Source organism: Oncorhynchus kisutch, linkage group LG10, assembly GCF_002021735.2.
Source record: "Oncorhynchus kisutch isolate 150728-3 linkage group LG10, Okis_V2, whole genome shotgun sequence".
Taxonomy (NCBI): Eukaryota; Metazoa; Chordata; class Actinopteri; order Salmoniformes; family Salmonidae; genus Oncorhynchus; species Oncorhynchus kisutch.
In genome coordinates, this window is record NC_034183.2 from 40,993,034 (window position 1) to 41,012,700 (window position 19,667).

General features: G+C 42.4%; 1 protein-coding gene across 1 annotated transcript in view; it reads right to left on the reverse strand.

Annotated features, from left to right (window-relative positions):
* LOC109898148 (AP-1 complex subunit mu-1-like) overlaps nt 1-19,667 on the reverse strand; it is a 33,114-nt gene that overhangs the window by 7,548 nt on the left and 5,899 nt on the right. The window contains exons 2-6 of the mRNA XM_020492976.2: nt 16,512-16,668; nt 16,019-16,086; nt 15,789-15,919; nt 5,092-5,239; nt 822-948 (exon numbers count right to left, since the gene is read on the reverse strand). Coding sequence (XP_020348565.1) covers nt 822-948; nt 5,092-5,239; nt 15,789-15,919; nt 16,019-16,086; nt 16,512-16,668 — 631 coding nt within the window. The remainder of the gene's footprint in view (nt 1-821; nt 949-5,091; nt 5,240-15,788; nt 15,920-16,018; nt 16,087-16,511; nt 16,669-19,667) is intronic.

A 19,667-nucleotide genomic window follows, 5' to 3' on the forward strand; every position in this document is an offset into this window, starting at 1 on the left:
GTATTTTTGTGTATTATCAACAGTAAAATGTTTTACAGCAGCATACTATAGATTGTGGTGCATTGTGGGAATATTTTGTGTGCGGAGAAAGAATTGCTGTATTTGGAATGATACTGTAATTCCATTCCACAAAATACAGTACTGTACCATATTTTTTGAGCTCCATAAGTGGGTGCATGGTATTGTTGTTTCTGGCTCTTTAAAATGCAGTATTTTGATGTTTCCTTTATAAGAGGCTACATTTGTTGCACGTGTTAGTGAGAATACTAATTTCAACTAGTATGTGGTAGTAGTGCCCCATCAATTTAAAATGTATGGGGGACAGATTGGAGTGTCAGCAAGTCTTAAACCTTAAATGGTGGAGCATTTTGCCATGTCCTTTTGGTCTGGTTTGCCTTGTAGTAGCCGCCAGTTTGGAAGCCTTTGTTAACCTGCCCTGTAGAAGTGCAGGTGATATAAAACACATTACCCAGCAGCCAACCTGTTTGCACCAATTCAATGTTAAAGTAAAATACTGTGAAATACAAACACCATATCCCCTCAATGAATTTCATCCATCCATCCATCCATTCATTACGAATACAGTAGTTGTAATTTTTTTTCTTTAGTATAATAGAGCCAATTCTATGGTATTGTAGTGTGTGTCCTTAATTAAACAGTATTTGATTTGATACCATATTTATATTACAGTATGTGTACTGCAATAAGAAATACAGGAACTAACTTGCCTCTTCGCTGCCTGCAAATGACTAAATAAATTAATGGCAACACCTTACAGTGTGTGTGTGGGTGTGTATTATACTGCATGTGTTTTTACTCACTTCCTGTGATCTCGAAGAGCACTTTGTCGTTGAGGCCCAGTCTGAGCTCTGGCATTCCAGACAGAACCACTTTGAGCTTGATGCTGCCCATGATCTCACTTCGCAGGACACTGCCGGTCGCACTTACCTTGCACAGGGAGACAGACAGACACGGTTACATTAAAGGGAAGCTGAAGTTAAAAATTAAAAAAATACTTCTCTGGTTGAAAAGGGCCTTGTTGCACCGATATTAGTCAGAAACGTTGATTCAAGTGTACAAATTTACTACAAAGTGTAATAGCATAATTTTTCATAAAGTCAGTATTTTCCCAAAACAGAGATTTGTGAGATTTCCTAGATACAGTGGATATTTGAGGGTTGGGTTTTGATTTCAATACTGCCCACTAACACAGCATGGTAACGCCTAGGGAGAATTGTCATGCACGGAGAAACATCTGCGCTGATTGTGCTCTATCCAATCGTTTACATAACATTGGCAACGTGTTATCTTTTATGTTGAAAGAACACTTGGCCCCTAATCCCTTTATGGAGTGACCACTTGGTGATGTGGCCACTTGCTACTAGCTAGCTCAATTGACAAACACAGAGATGGAACTTGGGCAATGATAAACAGTGTGTGGTTTGTGCTTCACTCACGATAGTTTGACAGCTTGCTGATGAGGTTGTGGATGCAGCAGCAGCTGACTCGATACGGTCTACCTAGTTTTCATGCAAATATTTTAACTTGAGAAATACTGCACCAAACACCTTTGCCTGATGTAAAATTGTGCAACTAAGAACTCCTCGGCAAAAACGTTCAAATTAATTAGAGATTTCTTCATTTATCTTCGAATAATTCAGACTATTTTGAGGGCGAAATGTTTCTACCGGGACTCAAGAGGGACAAACAACAATAACTCCCCAGGGTACAATATAGCAAACATAACACACCCCCAAGATGCAAGTCTCGCTTTTTCTTAATGAGAAGCAGAAAAACCCAGGCAGAATCGGGGAGTTCAGCCCCCCTTTAAATAGGGAGAGACAACAGCAGGACATTTACAGTTTAGATAGTCTTGCGTTACCACACTCGCAATGCGAAGTCTCCTTCATCACGAAGGAACCAAAGAAATCAGGAAACCCTGGAATTCAGTATAGAAATGACAAAATAAGTTTTAGAAAGGATGAGAGATGTATGGAAAAGAATGAGAAGGTATGTTGGAGAATGACCTAGAGACTGAAGATGAAACAATGTATTGTCAAAAAAAGGGAACTCTGGGGAAAGCCAGCTATCTAATTAAATGATCATGTGGCATGGAGAGGCCCATCAGACTTGCTCTTCCTTACAATCAGTCAGTTATTAGCCAGTTATTAGTCTCTGTCTCTGACCCCTGGGATACATAAAATGACTCAAGGGGCTGGTTACGTGTCAGAACAAAGAGCCGTGGATATCCTGGTGTAACACCGTTACAACAATCCTCCGGTTTCTGTGGTAAGGAAATCTGAAATCATTTCCTCCTACTTCTGACAATTCATTTTGGGGCTCCCGAGTAGCGGTCTACGGCACTGCATCTCAGTGCTAGATGCGTCACTACAGACCCTGGTTCGATCCCGGCTGTATCACAACCGGCCGTGATCGGGAGTCCCATAGGGCTGCGCACAATTGGCCCAGCATCGTCCGGGTTAGGGGAGGGTTTGGCCGGGGGAAGCCCATCATTGTACAATAAGAATTTGTTCTTAACTGACTTGCCTAGTCAAAAAAAGGTTAAAAAAATACAAATTCAAGGAAGTTGGAGAATGGTGTCTGGAAGCTTCTCTGACACAATGCTGATTAATACTGTAAATCTGACCTGGTTTCTTAGTCTGCACACTGCAAATGATTATCAAATCGTTAAATATACAGTAGAAGTCAGAAGTTTACATACACATTAGCCAAATGTTTAAACTCAGTTTTTCACAATTCCAGACATTTAATCCTAGTAAAAATTCCCTGTCTTAGGTCAGTTAGGATCACCACTTTATTTTAAGAATGTGAAATGTCATAATAATAATAGAGACAATGATTTATTTCAGCTTTTATTTCTTTCATCACATTCCCAGTGGGTCAGAAGATTACATACACTCAATTAGTATTTGGTAGCATTAGCTTTAAATGGTTTAACTTGGGTCAAACGTTTCTGGTAGCCTTCCACAAGCTTCCCACAATAAGTTGGGGGAATTTTGGCCCATTCCTCCTGACAGAGCCGATGTAACTGAGTCAGGTTTGTAAGGTCTCCTTGCTCGCGCACGCTTTTTCAGTTCTGCCCACAAATTGTCTGTAGGATTGAGGTCAGGGCTTTGTGATGGCCACTTCAATACCTTGGCTTTGTTGTCCTTAAGCCATTTTGTCACAACTTTGGAAGTATGCTTGGGGTCATTGTCCATTTGGAAGACCCATTTGCGACCAAGCTTTAACTTCCTGACTGATGTCTTGAGATGTTGCTTCAATATATCCACATAATTTTCCGACCTCATGATGCCATCTATTTTGTGAAGTGCACCAGGCCCTCCTGCAGCAAAGCACCCCCGTGCTTCACGGTAGGGATGGTATTCTTCGGCTTGCAAGCCTCCCCCTTTCTCCTCCAAACATAACGATGGTCATTATGGAAAACAGTTCGATTTTTGTTTCATCAGACCAGAGGACATTTCTCCAAAAAGTATGTTCTTTGTCCCCATGTACCGTTGCAAACTGCAGTCTGGATTTTTTATGGCGGTTTTGGAGTGGCATAGTCAACTTAGTGAATGTAAACTTCTGAGCCACTGGAATTGTGATACAGTGATTTAGAAGTGAAATAATCTGCCTGGAAACAAATGTTGGAAAAATGACTTGTGTCATGCACAAAGTAGATGTCCTAACCGACTTGCCAAAACCATAGTTTGTTGACAAGAAATTTGTGGAGTGGTTGAAAAACTAGTTTTAATGACTCCAACCTAAGTGTTTGTAAACTTCCGACTTCAACTGTATATCAGACTATTAGAAATCTAATTTGAACAAAAATGGATCTACCCTGGAAACAATGTTTGATGAATTTGTTACCATTCCACCAATTCCGCTCCAGTCATTACCACGAGCCCGTTCTCCCCAATTAAGATGCCACCACCATCCTGTGCCGCACGCCTGGAGTTTTTAAAAAGGCACGTGAAAGACTCAGAGAGCATAAGGAAAAAGATGCTGTGATGCAATGTTTTTTTACTGAATGCAAAGCACAATGTAGGATATAACCAGGCACAGCGTCAGAGCTTCAGAACAAGAATGTGAAACTCCTTGAGTGGCCCAGCCAAAGCCCAGACTTGAATCCCATTGAAAATCTGTGGAAAGACTTGAAGATTGCTGTTCACCGCCTCTTCCCATCTAACTTAACAGAGCTTCAGAAAATCTGGAAGGAAAAATGTGAGAAAATCCCCAAATCCAGTTGCGCAAAGCTGATACAGACATACCCAAGATGAGTCAAAGCTGTAATCGCCGACAAAGGTGCTTCTACAAAGTATTGACTCAGGGGTGTGAATACTTTTGTAAATGAGATATTTCTGTATTTCATTTTCAACAAACGTGCAAACATTTCTAAAAACCTGCTTTCACTTTGTCATTATGGGGTCTTGTGTGTCGATGGGTTTCTAAAAATATATATTTAATCCATTTTGAATTCAGGCTGTAACACAGCAAAATGTGTAATGAGTCAAGGGGTATGAATACTTTCTGAAGACACTGTAGTACAGTAGTAGATGTATATACAGTAAAGCATAGTAAAACTATATACAATAAAGCTCAGGTGTATTTTTGTCTCTGCTCATACAGGAGTAATAAAGGCTTTTTTAATCAGGGGGTGCTGGCTACTTCCTGCGGGCGGCTATGGGAAAACCTGGGACTATTTTAGACTTAGTCCCTATTAACCTAGAGCAGTTTTTTTCCAAACCTAGTCTTCGAGTACTGCCAAAAGTACACATTTTTATAGTAACCCTGGACAAGCACACATGATTCAACTTGTCAACTAATTATCAAGTCCTCGAAGAGTTGAATACATCTTTGTCCAGGGCTACGACAAAAATGTGTACTGTTGGGGGGAAACAGTGCCCTTAGAGAGACCACGTTATTAAACAAATACAATAGTCACAGACTGAAATCATAGAGCAGACCCTCACTAGCACGTTGTGGCTACTGTGTTCGTGGTATACTAGGGACCTTTTGATAGTACTCATTATTAATTACAATACTTGAGGTGTTTTTTACTGACATCCGAGTGAAAAGCCTCCTCACCAGCAGGTTAACGGACTCGATGACATCCATGAACACCTCGTTCTTCCTGTACTTGATGCCCTCTGACCTCCAGGACACTGCATTGGTGACGGTGGCGGGGGGGCGAGGGGCGCCCACATCCAGTTTGTGACCCTGCTGGGTGATGTACCTGCAGAGAGAGGGGTTGAGGGGAGAGAGGAGAGGACAGATACCATGTAAGCTTCTTTAGAGGAAAAATAATGCTGTCGTCGCTACCTCACTTTCCAACTAAGGTTCGAGAACAGAGGAGAAAGCAGAATATGAAAAATATTGAAGTAGAATCCAAGAATGTGAGGATCAGTACAAAGATGTTTGTTTTCTAGGTGATATCAATCTTTCTATATATATATATATATATATATATATTCATGATTAATGAGCTTATGATAAGATACCCCAGAATAGAAAGTTAATTATATTAAACCTCACTGGATTAGATAGATTAATGAAAGGATTTGTCTTGGGTTGTGAGCAGGTTAGTCATGGGTGTAATTGGAACAAGGGGGTTTACATTGCGATTCTATTGTGATTGTAACCAAAAGACTAAAACGGCACAAAACTAAAACACTAAGGCTCAAAAATGCATTTTGTTTTGCTCATTTAAAGGTGCAATCTGCAATAGTTCAAGTTGACCTCAGACTGTCAGGACTTGTACCCATAGCTCTTTGAGAATGATTACATGTCTCTAGCCTAGCTCCATCTCATTGTGTCTTTAAACACAGTAGACCTTGTATGTCTATTGTCTACTACTGGCTGTACTATCAATACCGTATGCTGCAGGATGATGTGATGAGACGGGGAGTGGGTAGGAGGGCGATGATATACAGTACCTATGCAAACACATGACCGTTTATTCCGTAGGTGGAACACCTGCCCGCTGCCTCTACATCTCACTGACAAACAACCAGGGTGACAGACGGCAACGCCATCTACTTCCTTAAATACACACACACACACACACACACACACACACACACACACACACACACACACACACACACACACACACACACACACACACACACACACACACACACACACACACACACACACACACACACACAGTCCTGCCGCCCGACCTGTAATCCCACCAGATAGATCTCTCCTCTGCCTGCATCTCTCCCAGCTCTCCCTGTGGTAATGACAGACTGATCCAATCTCAACCATAGATCCTTCTGATGCCTGCAGACTTTCTCTCCCCGACTACCCTTCCCTGGGCTCCTTTGAGAATCCCCTTATTGCTCAGCTTGAAAGAGGCTAGCGTGGTTCAAAATGTGTCTGCACATTGCAAAGGCACCGAAAGCCGCCCCCCAAAATTGCCCCAAAAAATGACATTACACTAGTTTGAATTCACCACTTGACACATGCTATGGTGACCTCATATAGTGTTTTATGGTAATCCCGTGTGATACAGGGAGATCATCTCGTCTCAATACCTCATCTTGACTCAAGGAGAGTGGAAAGAGGTGAAAGTCAAGTTGGAGACAATTGGGCTTGTTAGGTGTGTTGGTTTTGGTCCTGATTCTCCCCAGAAATGCTAATGATGTATCCAGCAAGAGCATCTGAGATGGTGGGAAAATCAACAGTCATACTACGAAACAACACACACAAACACACTCCTTCTCTTTCACATACACACAAACAGGGGAAGACAATTGGAATGGTAGCCAGGCCAGGGCCCAGTTTTCTCAAAAGCATTTTATGGCTAAATTCACCATTCGATCCTTCGTAAGAGCATCTTTACATTTCTGAGCCGTTTCCCAAATCTGTCTTTATTAATGTTGCACTTGAAAGCGATCGTAATCTAAACGCTCAAAATCTAAAGACCACTCGTAGAACAGCTAAATGCGTTGTTAGATCACTGTTTGCCCTCTGCCCCTCCCGCGTCACTTTACACACAGAAAGTCTTCGCTAAACATAGAATGAAGATGTTTATTTTGTCTCTGTGACCTCCAAAAACATCATAGTTTAACCAGTTAACTATAAATAGCCTAAAAAGTTTGCAATAATTCAGAGGGGTTGGGTTAAATGCGGAACACACATTTCAGTTGAAGGCATTCAGTTGTACAACTGACTAGGTATCCTTTCCCAATGTAATAAACAAGCGAAGCAAGGATATAAAAATGGAAACCGAGAACCTAATTATATGAGTGCTAGATTAGACTACATATTGACATCTCTTTCATGTAAGTGCAATCGACAGATAACTAGTATTAGGTCATTAGGCTACACCTCGGCTACATTATCTGAAAGCTCAAGCATTTCACTGTAGCCGAACCAATAACTTAAAAAGGTTATCATCATATCCTACATATCCTAAAGCTTCCATTTTTCTGCATTTTATTGGAGAGGATGCATTGGACATTTGCAACTTGACATTGACTGTGCTAATGGCTAAATTTGAGGAGTACTTTGTACCAAGCCAGAACGTTACGTTTGAGAGACAAGTTTTTCTCTCATGATCAGAAACAGGGAGTCAGTTTTGACCAGTATTTGGCTGAGCTGAACACACTGAGCAAAACGTGTGAATTTGAAAATCTGAAAGACTCACAAGTGAAAGACAGGATGGTCTGTGGCATACTTGATAATGGACTCGAGGAGAGATTGCTGCGTGAGCAAGATTTTAACTGTGGATAAAGCAGTGAATATGTGTCGAGCAGCTGAAACCACCAGAGCACAAGCTAAAGAGCTGCGCAGGGATGAGACGTCAGTGCATGCAATAACAAGAGAGGAGCAATACACACAACGCCTTACAAAACAAAAACAAGCAAAAGAGAAATCAAAACACTACATGTGGAAAATGTGGATTTATCCATAAGCCAACAAAAATGCCCTGCATATGGCAAATCATGTAACAACTGTGGGGAAAAATAATCATTTCTCAAAATGCTGCAGAGCTGAGGCTACAAAGTAAAAAGGTTCACACAGTCGAGGAGATGGACGAATTCTTTGTTGATTCTGTGGAAATATGCAATGCAGTAAATGCTGAATGGATTGTGCCATTGACTGTGAATGAAACTATAATACCATTCAAGCTTGATACTGGAGCACAGTTAAACCTGTTATCGCTGGATGACTACAAAACACTGAAGGTGAAGAGCAAAATACACCCGGTGAAAAGTAAGGTTACTGGTTATACTGGGGAGAACGTACCATTCAAAAAGGTAGCTACATAGTAACTTTACAGTACAAAGATAAACAGTTCAGAGCACAGCTGCTGATTGTGGAAAAGAGTGTACAGCCTATTCTAGGAATCAATGCATGTGAAAAGCTCCATTTGTTGAAAAGAGTGTATGTAGTGACATCACAGACTGAAAATGACCAAGAATCACTACTGGCTGAGTATGAGGATGTGTCTGAGGGTCTTGGATGTTTACCAGGAGAACACAAAATATGTACTGATGACAAAATTACTCCAGTTGTGCATGCATGCAGAAAAGTTCCATTTGCACTGAGGAAAAAACTCAAAGAGGAACTCGGACGCATGGAAAAGATGGACGTCATCGCAAAAATGGATGAACCTACAGACTGGGTAAGCTCACTGGTTATTGTGGTGAAAAAGAACGGCGATCTCAGGATATGTCTAGACCCGAGAGATCTCAACAAAGCAATCAAGAAAGAGCATTTCAAGTTGCCAACCAGAGAAGAGATAATGTCGCAGTTCGCTGGAGCAAAGTGGTTCAGTAAGCTTGGGAATGGGAATGGTCCCATGAACAGGAAAACTGCTTCAAAAACCTAAAGAAGACCATCACAGAAGATCCTGAGAAAAGCACACGGATTTCTGCAGACGCGTCAGAGTTTGGCCTGGGAGCAGTTCTTCTGCAACAGCATGACGACACATGGCAACCCGTTGCTTATGCGTCCAGAACCTTGACAGGCGCAGAGACAAAAAATAACTACTGGTGAGCACATACGCTTGCGAAAGGTTTCACCAATACGTCTACGGACGAGACTTCGAAGTAGAAACCGACCACAAACCATTGGTGTCAATCATGTCTAAGCCACTGAATGATTGTCCAATGAGAATCCAGAGAATGTTGATCAGACTGCAAAAGTATGATGGGAAGATGATCTATTCCTCGGGAAAGTTCATGTTCTCCGCCGAAACTCTTTCTCGAGCAGTCGACAAGAAGGAGAGCTTCGACACACAGAAAAATACTGAGATTCAGGCCAACGTCGACATGATTGTAGCATCACTTCCTGTGTCTTCTGAGAGAATGCAGCAGATCGAAAGAGAGACCGCAGCTGACCGAACAATGGCAGAGTTGAAAGAAACACTGATAGGATGGCCTGCACAGAAAAACAACTGTCCAAGGAGAAAACAGGATGACTGGATGTGCAGAGCAGAGCTCACCGTTGTAGATGACAGTGTTCAAAAGCAACAAGATTGTCATTACCATGACACTACGCAAAGAAATGCTACAGAAAATACACGAGGGCCACTTGGGTGAGGAAAAATGTAAACAACGAGCACGAGAAGTAATGTACTGGCCAAGAATCAACCAGGAAATCAGCTAGACCACTGTTTCATGTGAACGGACTTTCACCTGCACAAATGTTGATGGGACGTCGCATCAGAACCAACCTACCCATCCATGAGGACTTGCCAACACCCAGAGGTCCTCACAAAGTCAAACTCGCAAAGGAAAATTAGAAAGACAAACAAAAACAGCGACACGACAAAAGTCCAAGACACTTACCTGAACTGAAACCTGGAGATCATGTACGACTCTGAGACATCACAACAGGAGCCTGGATGCAGCAAGGGTGTGTGCAGAGAGAAGTTGCACCGCGATCCTATGAGATCCAAACGGAGCATGGATCACAACAGAGGAAACAGAGTGGATCTAAGGCTTCAGCCATTCACTCAAGGGACCGAGGATTATCGCGAGGATGAAGCGTCAAATGCCTTTAGAAATGGACAATTCAGTCAGAACACCCTGACTGACAATGAACGCTGTCCAACTGTTTCAGGAAGCACTTCTGCAGAACGACCAAAAAGGACTGTCAGAGCCCCTGAAAGGCTTATTGAGAACTGCAAAAAAAATCAAAAACAGGGGCATCTCGACTGAATGTTTGGTTTATGTGAAAAGAAATAGGGCCACAATAGAGTATTGTTGGACAGACTATATTTAGTTTAAAAATATATTATTTCTTTTCAGAAAAAAAAATTGGGGAATGAAATGTGTGTTATTGAAAATTGCATGTTATGCAGGTTGAGTAAACAAATGTGATGTGACATGTGTAGTTACATAGAAAAGTAGTTTTCTTTTAAAGGAAAGAAGATGTGTTGTTATGTGTTAATAACATTTAGACTACGTTACCCAGCAGGCTATGCGGGAGGCGGATGGTTAAAGAATGCCTTGCATGGCTAACATGGAGTTTTCTAGCTGAAGTATATGTTCATTAAAAGTAGTTAAACCTATGCCCCAGTTTTTCATTATATAACGAACAAACATAACATATTGATATTTTCTAAATAGCGAACAAGGCAATGAGCGACTTTGACTTTGGCCTTTATTCATTCTTTATTCCTTCTTAAGAAATGCAGGATTTAGCCTACATAATCAAACATTGCATACAAAATATCCCGGAAAAGAACACTAGCCTATATTGTCGGGAATAATTTCAGCAAGGGACAGCTCCTGCAACGGCACAGTTAAATTCCACTTTGTAATGAGTGCATCGTTAAAACAGTCATAAGCCTAAATTCCATTGCTATCGGGAAATTGCGCCCAGGTGGGCAGTATTTTAGACTAAAGGGGGGGGGGGGGGGGTTGTTGTGAAAGTGCCTGGTTGGGGGGAGATGGAGAAGCAGGGGAGGAGCATCGGGATGTGGTGGAGGGGCTCCTTGGCGAAACGAGGAGCAGAGCTGAGCTCGTCTGTCTGGGTGTCGAGTGGAGCCAGCTGACAGTGGCATTGTGTATGTGTCAATGGGAGACAGGCTAGCGATTATCAGCCCTATTCAGGCCCACATTCACAGACAACACAGACAACACACTGATAAAGACCTCATCAAAGCTCAGGGAAAAAACACATCTTCATACATCCACATCAGACAGTCACCATATTATCAAAGTAAACCATCTGTTTGAGCAATTATAAAAAGACAAAAATTATATTATATGATGTTACATACAGGCTTTCAATTAAAGTGTAAGACTAATTACAAACAGGTAATTAAGCAGACAAAATAGGCAGATTGCCATGGTAGTCTGGACTTAATTAAGTGAACACTGAACCTTCTGCCAGAACATGGCACCATTCCCAGGGGCAAGTAACAAAACAGGAAAACAAAGTCTCGTTAACGAGCTAAACCCTCTGAACCCTATAGGCTACTGTATACTGTCTGGCACTAGCCTAGATGCTAGTCTTTTATGGCATCAAACGGCAAGCCATCTAGTAGAGAGATTAGTAGACAGAGGTGTTGACTGACTCGAACCGACTCTACTCCTTAGCAGAGAAGAAAACATGACATATAAAGTCTACTTAACATGCTAAAGCAGGGTTTCCCCAAACCTTTTTGACCTACGACCCCATTTTGATATCTGAAAAATATTTTTTTCACATGGGTGGGGTCGCAATAATGTAATTAACAGCCAATGTCAACTTTTTTATTTGGGGCTATGTCCGTCAATTGAAAAACATTCTAACAGCATTTCCGATTGTGAGTTGAGAAGACAATTGTAAACTTTTAATGTGGGGCAGTCAATTGCAAATGAGTAATGTCTCTCATCTCACCACCGCCAATGAGATGTGTGTGCTTGATGCGTGTCCTTGTCCGAGCTTCTCAACATCAGGGGGCGTGGTCGACAGCGCGCACTTCATCTCCGCTGTCACATCCAATCTGGATCCTATTTGGTTTTAATACAGACGAGAGCACTGAATCCAGTTTGACATCGATATGAGCTGGCGAAGGGTTGCCTACCATGTGATTTCGAACCAACTTGGAACTCTGAAAAATACTAAGTCAAATCATGACGTCAGTGATGAAAGTCAGAGCTCTAGAAAGAGGCCCGAGTTCCCTAGTTGGAATTCGCGAGTGGGATGACCGTTCAGAACTATTTTCCCCCAGTCGGAGCTCGTTTTTTTCAGAGTTCCCAGTTGTCTTGAACGTACTGAAGTTGGAGATTTCCCAGTTCCCAGTTCTGAATTACCAGTTGTTTTGAACATGTAATTAATGCTCAGAGGGAGATGGCAGAGTATTTCCTTTGAGACAGGAACCAAGCCTCCTCCGTAGTGAAATGTAAATGCGTTGTCTGTAGCATTCGGTCACATGACAGCTTGATCAGCTGTACGATTTCATTTACCGACATGTCAACTGAGCCAGGATCACAGTCAAACGGATTGGGAAGTAGGTCAGTCCCAAAGTGCTCTTCCGAGCATGGGAGGTGAGCAGCCATCACTCGTGTGGAATACACTGATGTTGTTTTCTGTTGTTTTCTTTTCATTACACAGAAGTCAGATTTTTTACATCCATTGCGAATGACAAAAGTTACTCTCTCAGTGTGAAAAAACTTTCCAACACCCCCTCAATAACCACCAAGCCTTGGTGTGAAATAGAACAGTCATGCTCTGATCCCATGTCTCTACATAGTTTTGCGAAAAGGCGCTCGCACAATTGATGTGATTTGATGTAGTTTACAATTGAAGATACCTGCTGCAGTATATCTCCGAGTTCCGTGCTCAGCTCTTTTGCCACCTTTTTCTCTCGGTTTATCATACAATGTGTCCATATGTCAGAGGGAGACGCATTCATAACTAGTGCAGAGGCCTGCCCGCCATCCTGTGATAGATGGCGCCCCATCTGTGCAAAAGTCCACCATTCGATCCCATATGGAATCACTTTTTTGTCAATATAGCCACGCAGCAATATAGCCACGCAGAACATCCCCTATGTCGTTTCATGCTCAGGAATCGAGAGACAGAACAATATGTCCTCGTGAATAGCATCCCCCGACACGCATGGGCATCTCTGCCCTCACAGCTAACGTCAGTTTGAAGAGCATACGCTGGGGAGTTTGAGTCGTTCAGTCAGAGTTTCCTCTTGATTGCAAGCAATAGCATACATTTTTCAGTTAACAGTGCAATCTGACAAAGGTATTGATGCGAGTTTCTCTGCCTCTGCCTCCCCACACATTCTTTTCACCATATCAATTGCAGCTGGTAATATCAAAGTCTCTGCAATAGTGCGTGGTTTCATATCCGGCCTAGCCATTCACCGTGGGAATGATTCAAGTGCAACGGTCAAAGGCCTTTTTCCATGATCTAAGGGCACTCCCTTTAGATTTGAATAATTATCATTTACATTTTTATGGATACCCACATTACAATAATTTTGAGATACAAAGACGATATTATAATATATACACTGCTCAAAAAAATAAAGGGAACACTGAAATAACACATCCTAGATCTGAATGAATGAAATATTCTTATTAAATACTTTTTTCTGTACATAGTTGAATGTGCTGACAACAAAATCACACAAAATTATCAATGGAAATCAAATTTATCAACCCATTGAGGTCTGGATTAGGAGTCACAGTCAAAATTAAAGTGGAAAAACACACTACATGTTGATCCAACTTTGATGTAATGTCCATAAAACAAGTCAAAATGAGCAGTAGTGTGTGTGGCCTCCACTTGCCTGTGTGAGCTCCCTACAACGCCTGGGCATGCTCCTGATGAGGTGGCGGATGGTCTCCTGAGGGATCTCCTCCCAGACCTGGACTAAAGCATCCACCAACTCCTGGACAGTCTGTGGTGCAACGTGGCATTGTTGGATGGAGCGAGACATGTCCCAGATGTGCTCAATTGGATTCAGGTCTGGGGAATGGGCGGGCCAGTCCATAGCATCAATGCCTTCCTCTTGCAGGAACTGCTGACACACTCCAGCCACATGAGGTCTAGCATGGTCTTGCATTAGGAGGAACCCAGGGCCAACCGCACCAGCATATGGTCTCACAAGGGGTCTGAGGATCTCATCTCGGTACCTAATGGCAGTCAGGCTACCTCTGGCGAGCACATGGAGGGCTGTTTTCATCTGTGAGGAGCACAGGGCGCCAGTGGCGAATTTGTCGATCTTGGTGTTCTCTGGCAAATGCCAAACGTCCTGCACGGTGTTGGGTTGTAAAGCACAACCCCCACCTGTGGACGTCGGGCCCTCATACCACACTCATGGAGTCTGTTTCTGATCGTTTGAGCAGACACATGCACATTTGTGGCCTGCTGGAGGTTATTTTGAAGGGCTCTGGCAGTGCTCCTCCTGCTCCTCCTTGCACAAAGGCAGAGGTAGCGGTCCTGCTGCTGGGTTGTTGCCCTCCTACGGCCTCCTCCATGTCTCCTGATGTACTGGCCTGTCTCCTGGTAGCGCCTCCATGCTCTGGACACTACGCTTACAGACACAGCAGAGCTTCTTGCCACAGCTCGCATTGATGTGCCATCCTGAATGAGCTGCACTACCTGAGCCACTTGTGTGGGTTGTAGACTCCGTCTCATGCTACCACTAGAGTGAAAGCAACGCCAGCATTCAAAAGTGACCAAAATATCAGCCAGGAAGCATAGGAACTGAGAAGTGGTCGGTGGTCACCACCTGCAGAACCACCCCTTTATTGGGGGTGTCTTGCTAATTGCCTATAATTTCCACCTGTTTGGCCCTCTCCGGGGGTGTCCTCGGATGGGGCCACAGTGTCTCCTGACCCCTCCTGTCTCAGCCTCCAGTATTTATGCTGCAGTAGTTTATGTGTCGGGGGGCTAGGGTCAGTTTGTTATATCTGGAGTACTTCTCCTGTCCTATTCGGTGTCCTGTGTGAATTTAAGTGTGCTCTCTCTAATTCTCTCTTTCTTTCTCTCTCTCGGAGGACCTGAGCCCTAGGACCATACCTCAGGACTACCTGACATGATGACTCCTTGCTGTCCCTAGTCCACCTGGCCATGCTGCTGCTCCAGTTTAAACTGTTCTGCAGTATTATTATTGGACCATGCTGGTCATTTATGAACATTTGAACATCTTGGCCATGTTCTGTTATAATCTCCATCCGGCACAGCCAGAAGTGGACTGGCCACCCCACATAGCCTGGTTCCTCTCTAGGTTTCTTCCTAGGTTTTGGCCTTTCTAGGGAGTTTTTCCTAGCCCCCGTGCTTCTACACCTGCATTGCTTGCTGTTTGGGGTTTTAGGCTGGGTTTCTGTACAGCACTTTGAGATATCAGCTGATGTACGAAGGGCTATATAAATAAATTTGATTTGATTTGATTTTGACCTGTTGTCTATTCCATTTGCGCAACAGCATGTGAAAATGTATTGTCAATCAGTGTTGCTTCCTAAGTGGACAGTGTGATTTCACAGAAGTGTGATTGACTTGGAGTTACATTGTGTTGTTTAAGTGTTCCCTTTATTTTTTTGAGCAGTGTATATATATATATATTTTTTTCTTCAGGATTTTTTAAATTCTCCCGCATGCCCCATTTTCATATCAAGTGACCCCACCTGAGGTCACGACCCCTGGTTCGGGAACAGCTGAGCTAAGGCCTTTGAACCTTATACTGTAGCCTACTCAGCAATATGGTAGTCTGTTGGATGGTAGTCTGTTTTAGCATTGCCCCTGTGTTGCAGTCTAAAATGCCAAGCCTTCCAGGCCAGACAGTAGTCTTGACTGTAACCGGGTCCTCTACTCACTCTTGCAGGATCTTGCTGTCTGTGGTCTGGGGAAAGCCAAAGTCCATGACCTCGTCCATCAGCTCATACACAATCACAAAGTTGTCACGGATGCTCTCCTCCTCCAGCTCCTTAAAGTACTCCTTAAACACCTACAGATTTACATACAACTTAAATACAAGATCAATACAATACCAGAATAGTAAGCACAGTGTATTATAGTATGTATTGTCAGTGAAGCGCACACTCACCTGTACTATTTTGTAGAGGAAGGAGTATACCAGAGCAGCGTTGGCATTCTTCTTGGTCATTGCCACCACTAAAGGACGACTGTTAAGTAAGTACTACACTGTTGAACAGAAAAAGGTACTGTGCCACTGCTGTTTTAAATCTATCAAATGGAACATTGTAAATTAATGATACATACCGATTGACTCTTGAAGAATATAACTTAGAAATGCCTCATGAGCTTAGTTCAACTGCCTTAACCCAAAGTATTAGCTTGGTTTACTCCACTATTATTCTACAATGTAGAAAAGAGTAAAATAAAGAAAAACCCTTGAATGAGTACGTGTGTCCAAACTTTTGACTGGTACTGTACACAGCACGACATCATGAATCTGCATGCATGCAGTGAGGGTGTGAACTGTGAATTGTGAGATACGTCTCGTGAGCGAGACAGAGGCTGAGACAGACGGCCTGACCGGCTGAGCAGTAACAGGACTTCCTGTTTGGACAGGATACGGTAGAGGTTGCTGTGTTTGATCCACAGGAAGTGTGAGGAGCCGCTGGTCACCAGGGGCGACGTGTCTGCGTCCTCCTCCATCCTCATCATTATAGGCATGAAATGGTCGATCTCATTCATGTCCATGTTTCCCATGTAGTTACGACTTATCAACACCTACAAGGAAAACACATAACATGAAAATAGAGGGTGAAGATTTGCAACATGTCCATGTTGCTCTTGGAGTTACGACATATCAACACCTGGCCAATTAGATAACGTGACAAAGGGCATTGTAACACATTGATGTACATTCATTTTCTATTCAATTCAGTTCAGCTTCATTTAGATAGTATATTTCAATCTAAATGTTTTCCAAGGAGTCCATAGTGGAAGATATGCAACAGTACAAATGGAAAAAGATCCAAAATGGAGCCTTCCCCTCGTTCTGACGGCTCAGCGGTAAGTTGTGTAACATCATAAAATTGTCTGTCGAAATGGGCAGCAGCCTCTGCCAGGAAGACCACTGTTAAGAAACAGTAAATAACTAGTATTGTGATCACAACACTCAATAACAGCATTGTGCAATATACACTGGAGTGGCCCGAGGGAAGCATCACTTTCTCTCTCTCACTCTCTCTCTCACACCTATGTCTTATTATACTTGTGAGCAGTGGCAGAGCCCCACCTGTTTTGAGCCCCACATTTTAAGCCCCCTCCCCAAAAAATGCCTGTTTTGCATGTTATTTTGGCATTAACACGTGGCACATTTCAGTTGGTAAACAATGTAAAAAAAATAAGTAATTGCGTCAATAAATCCGTTGTTTTGCTTACTTGAGTAAGGCAGCTTCAAAATGCAGGTGTTTCAGCCTAGCTCAGTGCATTCTGTGGTGATAGGGAAGCAAGCGGAAAATACAGAGCGAAGGTGTTGGTAATGTTCTCTAGTTGCACCGTGATTGGCTCAGTGTTCCGTCACTCATGGGGACACCAAGTCTACGGGTAAAGCTAAAAGATTCAAGCCCCTTGGGTGCTGCCATTGAGTTACATTAGAAGTGCCCATCCAAGAAGCCTCAAGGTCATTGGCAACAGATAAAATGACGTCAAATCACGCTACATCTACAGTAGCTTTGATTGGACTGATGATGTCAACATCATACTTAAAATCTTAGCTAGCTGTCATCCTGATGAATCAAGTTGACAATCTACTGGCAAATCCTTTTTAATCCTTGTCATATAAAGAGAAATAATGAAGAGAAATGAAATCAAACGTATCGGTGCTAATCGGCCATAAACATTACACAACAAGTTGGAAATCGCAAATTCAACAATGAGTGGTTGGGAAGGAATCAGTGGTTAACTGCAAGTATTGCAAAGCAATCACTAGCCTGCTATTCAGTGGAGTGGCTGTGTGTGTTGCCCTAAAGGGATTAAGGGTCTCTTTTCCAATAAAAAAAACTATAAACATTCAACATTGGCCATGCTGTCAATTAAGCATGATTTGTGCCGCGCTCAAAACTGTATACTCAGAACTGCGAAATCTGACTTCAGGGAGTTCAAGACAACTGGGAACTCGGGAAAAATTTGCTCAGACTGGGAAAATAATTTTTTGTTATTTTTGTTGTAAAATAATTGAAAATCCAGAAGTCGCGCCTCTTTCTAGAGCTACGACCTGAAGATCACTGACGTCATCATGATTCAACATTGTTTTTTACAGAGTTCCCAGTTGTCTTGAAAGCATCAAAATTCCAGAGAATGCCAGACTTTGATAACAAAATTTGCCCATGAAGGAACGCCACGCCAACTTCATGTTCAAGTGAGCACAGCAAGACAAGGTGTGTCCAAAAATGTCTTGTATGCTGATGCATAAATTATGTAATATGCCAGAGATATATGTATGCTGTAGATAAAAGTAATACTAAGTATATGTTGTGTGGTAAACTGTTAGTAGCTCATGTGCCTCACCCTAATAATTTGGTCTATTTTCCCCTCTTAATTTTGCCTACTGTTCTGACTTGGTGGTGCACATTAGCCTATAACCTGTTTTAGAGAAAAGTCATCAACAAATATTGTAAGAGCTTTCATTGTCTGCTTACAAGGTACAAATCTGTCGTTCTGCCCCTGAACAGGCAGTTAACCCACTGTTCCTAGGCCATCATTGAAAATAAGGATTTGTTCTTAACTGACTTGCCTAGTTAAATAAAGGAAAAATAAAAATAAATAAATACAAATTATATGCCCCCTTTATTTATCCTTCGGTTCTGACTTGGTGTACAGGGAAAACACTGTAAGAACGTACCATGTTCTGAATTCTGTCGATGTACATTTCAAAAGTGCTGAACAAATTGTTATATTGACTACATCCGTCCTAGCTCGCTCATTAATGTCTTAATCGAAATTACAGATTGCCTCTTGTCGTCCCTTTATGCCATAGTTTGTACATCTCAATTGTCTGTAGAAACCACAATTGTTTAAGCAAGTCAACAATATCATGTTTTTTTTAAAGGCAGTAAATGAGGCTGAATGAACTGTTTTTCTGCCAAACAAGGCTCCGCTGATAGCCAGGTGTAGCAGTGGTATGGTGATGGGACAGCTGTTGGGACTCTGCTGTTGGGACAGCTTTATGTAGGCCCTAACAGTTTGTGGGCCCCGTTTGTCTTCGTTATAGTGCAATTAATGTATTGTTGAGTGTTGTGTAGTGGCTTTGCTGACATGCATCCCACAAATATAAATTTTTTTGCACCACCAAGATTTACATGATAAAATCGCCACTGCTTGTGAGGACTTTTGGGGACCAACAATTGATTCCCATTCAAAATCCTATTTTCCCTAAGCCTAACCATTACCCTAACCTCCAACCCAAACTCTAAACCTAACCATTACACTAACCTTAACTCTAAACCTAACTGCTAACCCTAAACCTAAGCCTTAAATAGCCTTTTTACATGTGAGGCCAGCAAAATGTCTTTCAATTTTAGTTGGTTTCCTATTCTTTTGAGGACTTCTGGTACTCACAAGTATAATAAATTGTGTACACACACATACTCATTTCAACACCAATAACAAGATGAGTCAGTATTGAGAGTCGCTGGGCTGGAGCCCTCACACTCTGAAATAAGTGTTGAAAGAGATCAAAGCCTATGCTTGAGGGATCTCACACACTGAAGACATGGCCTAAC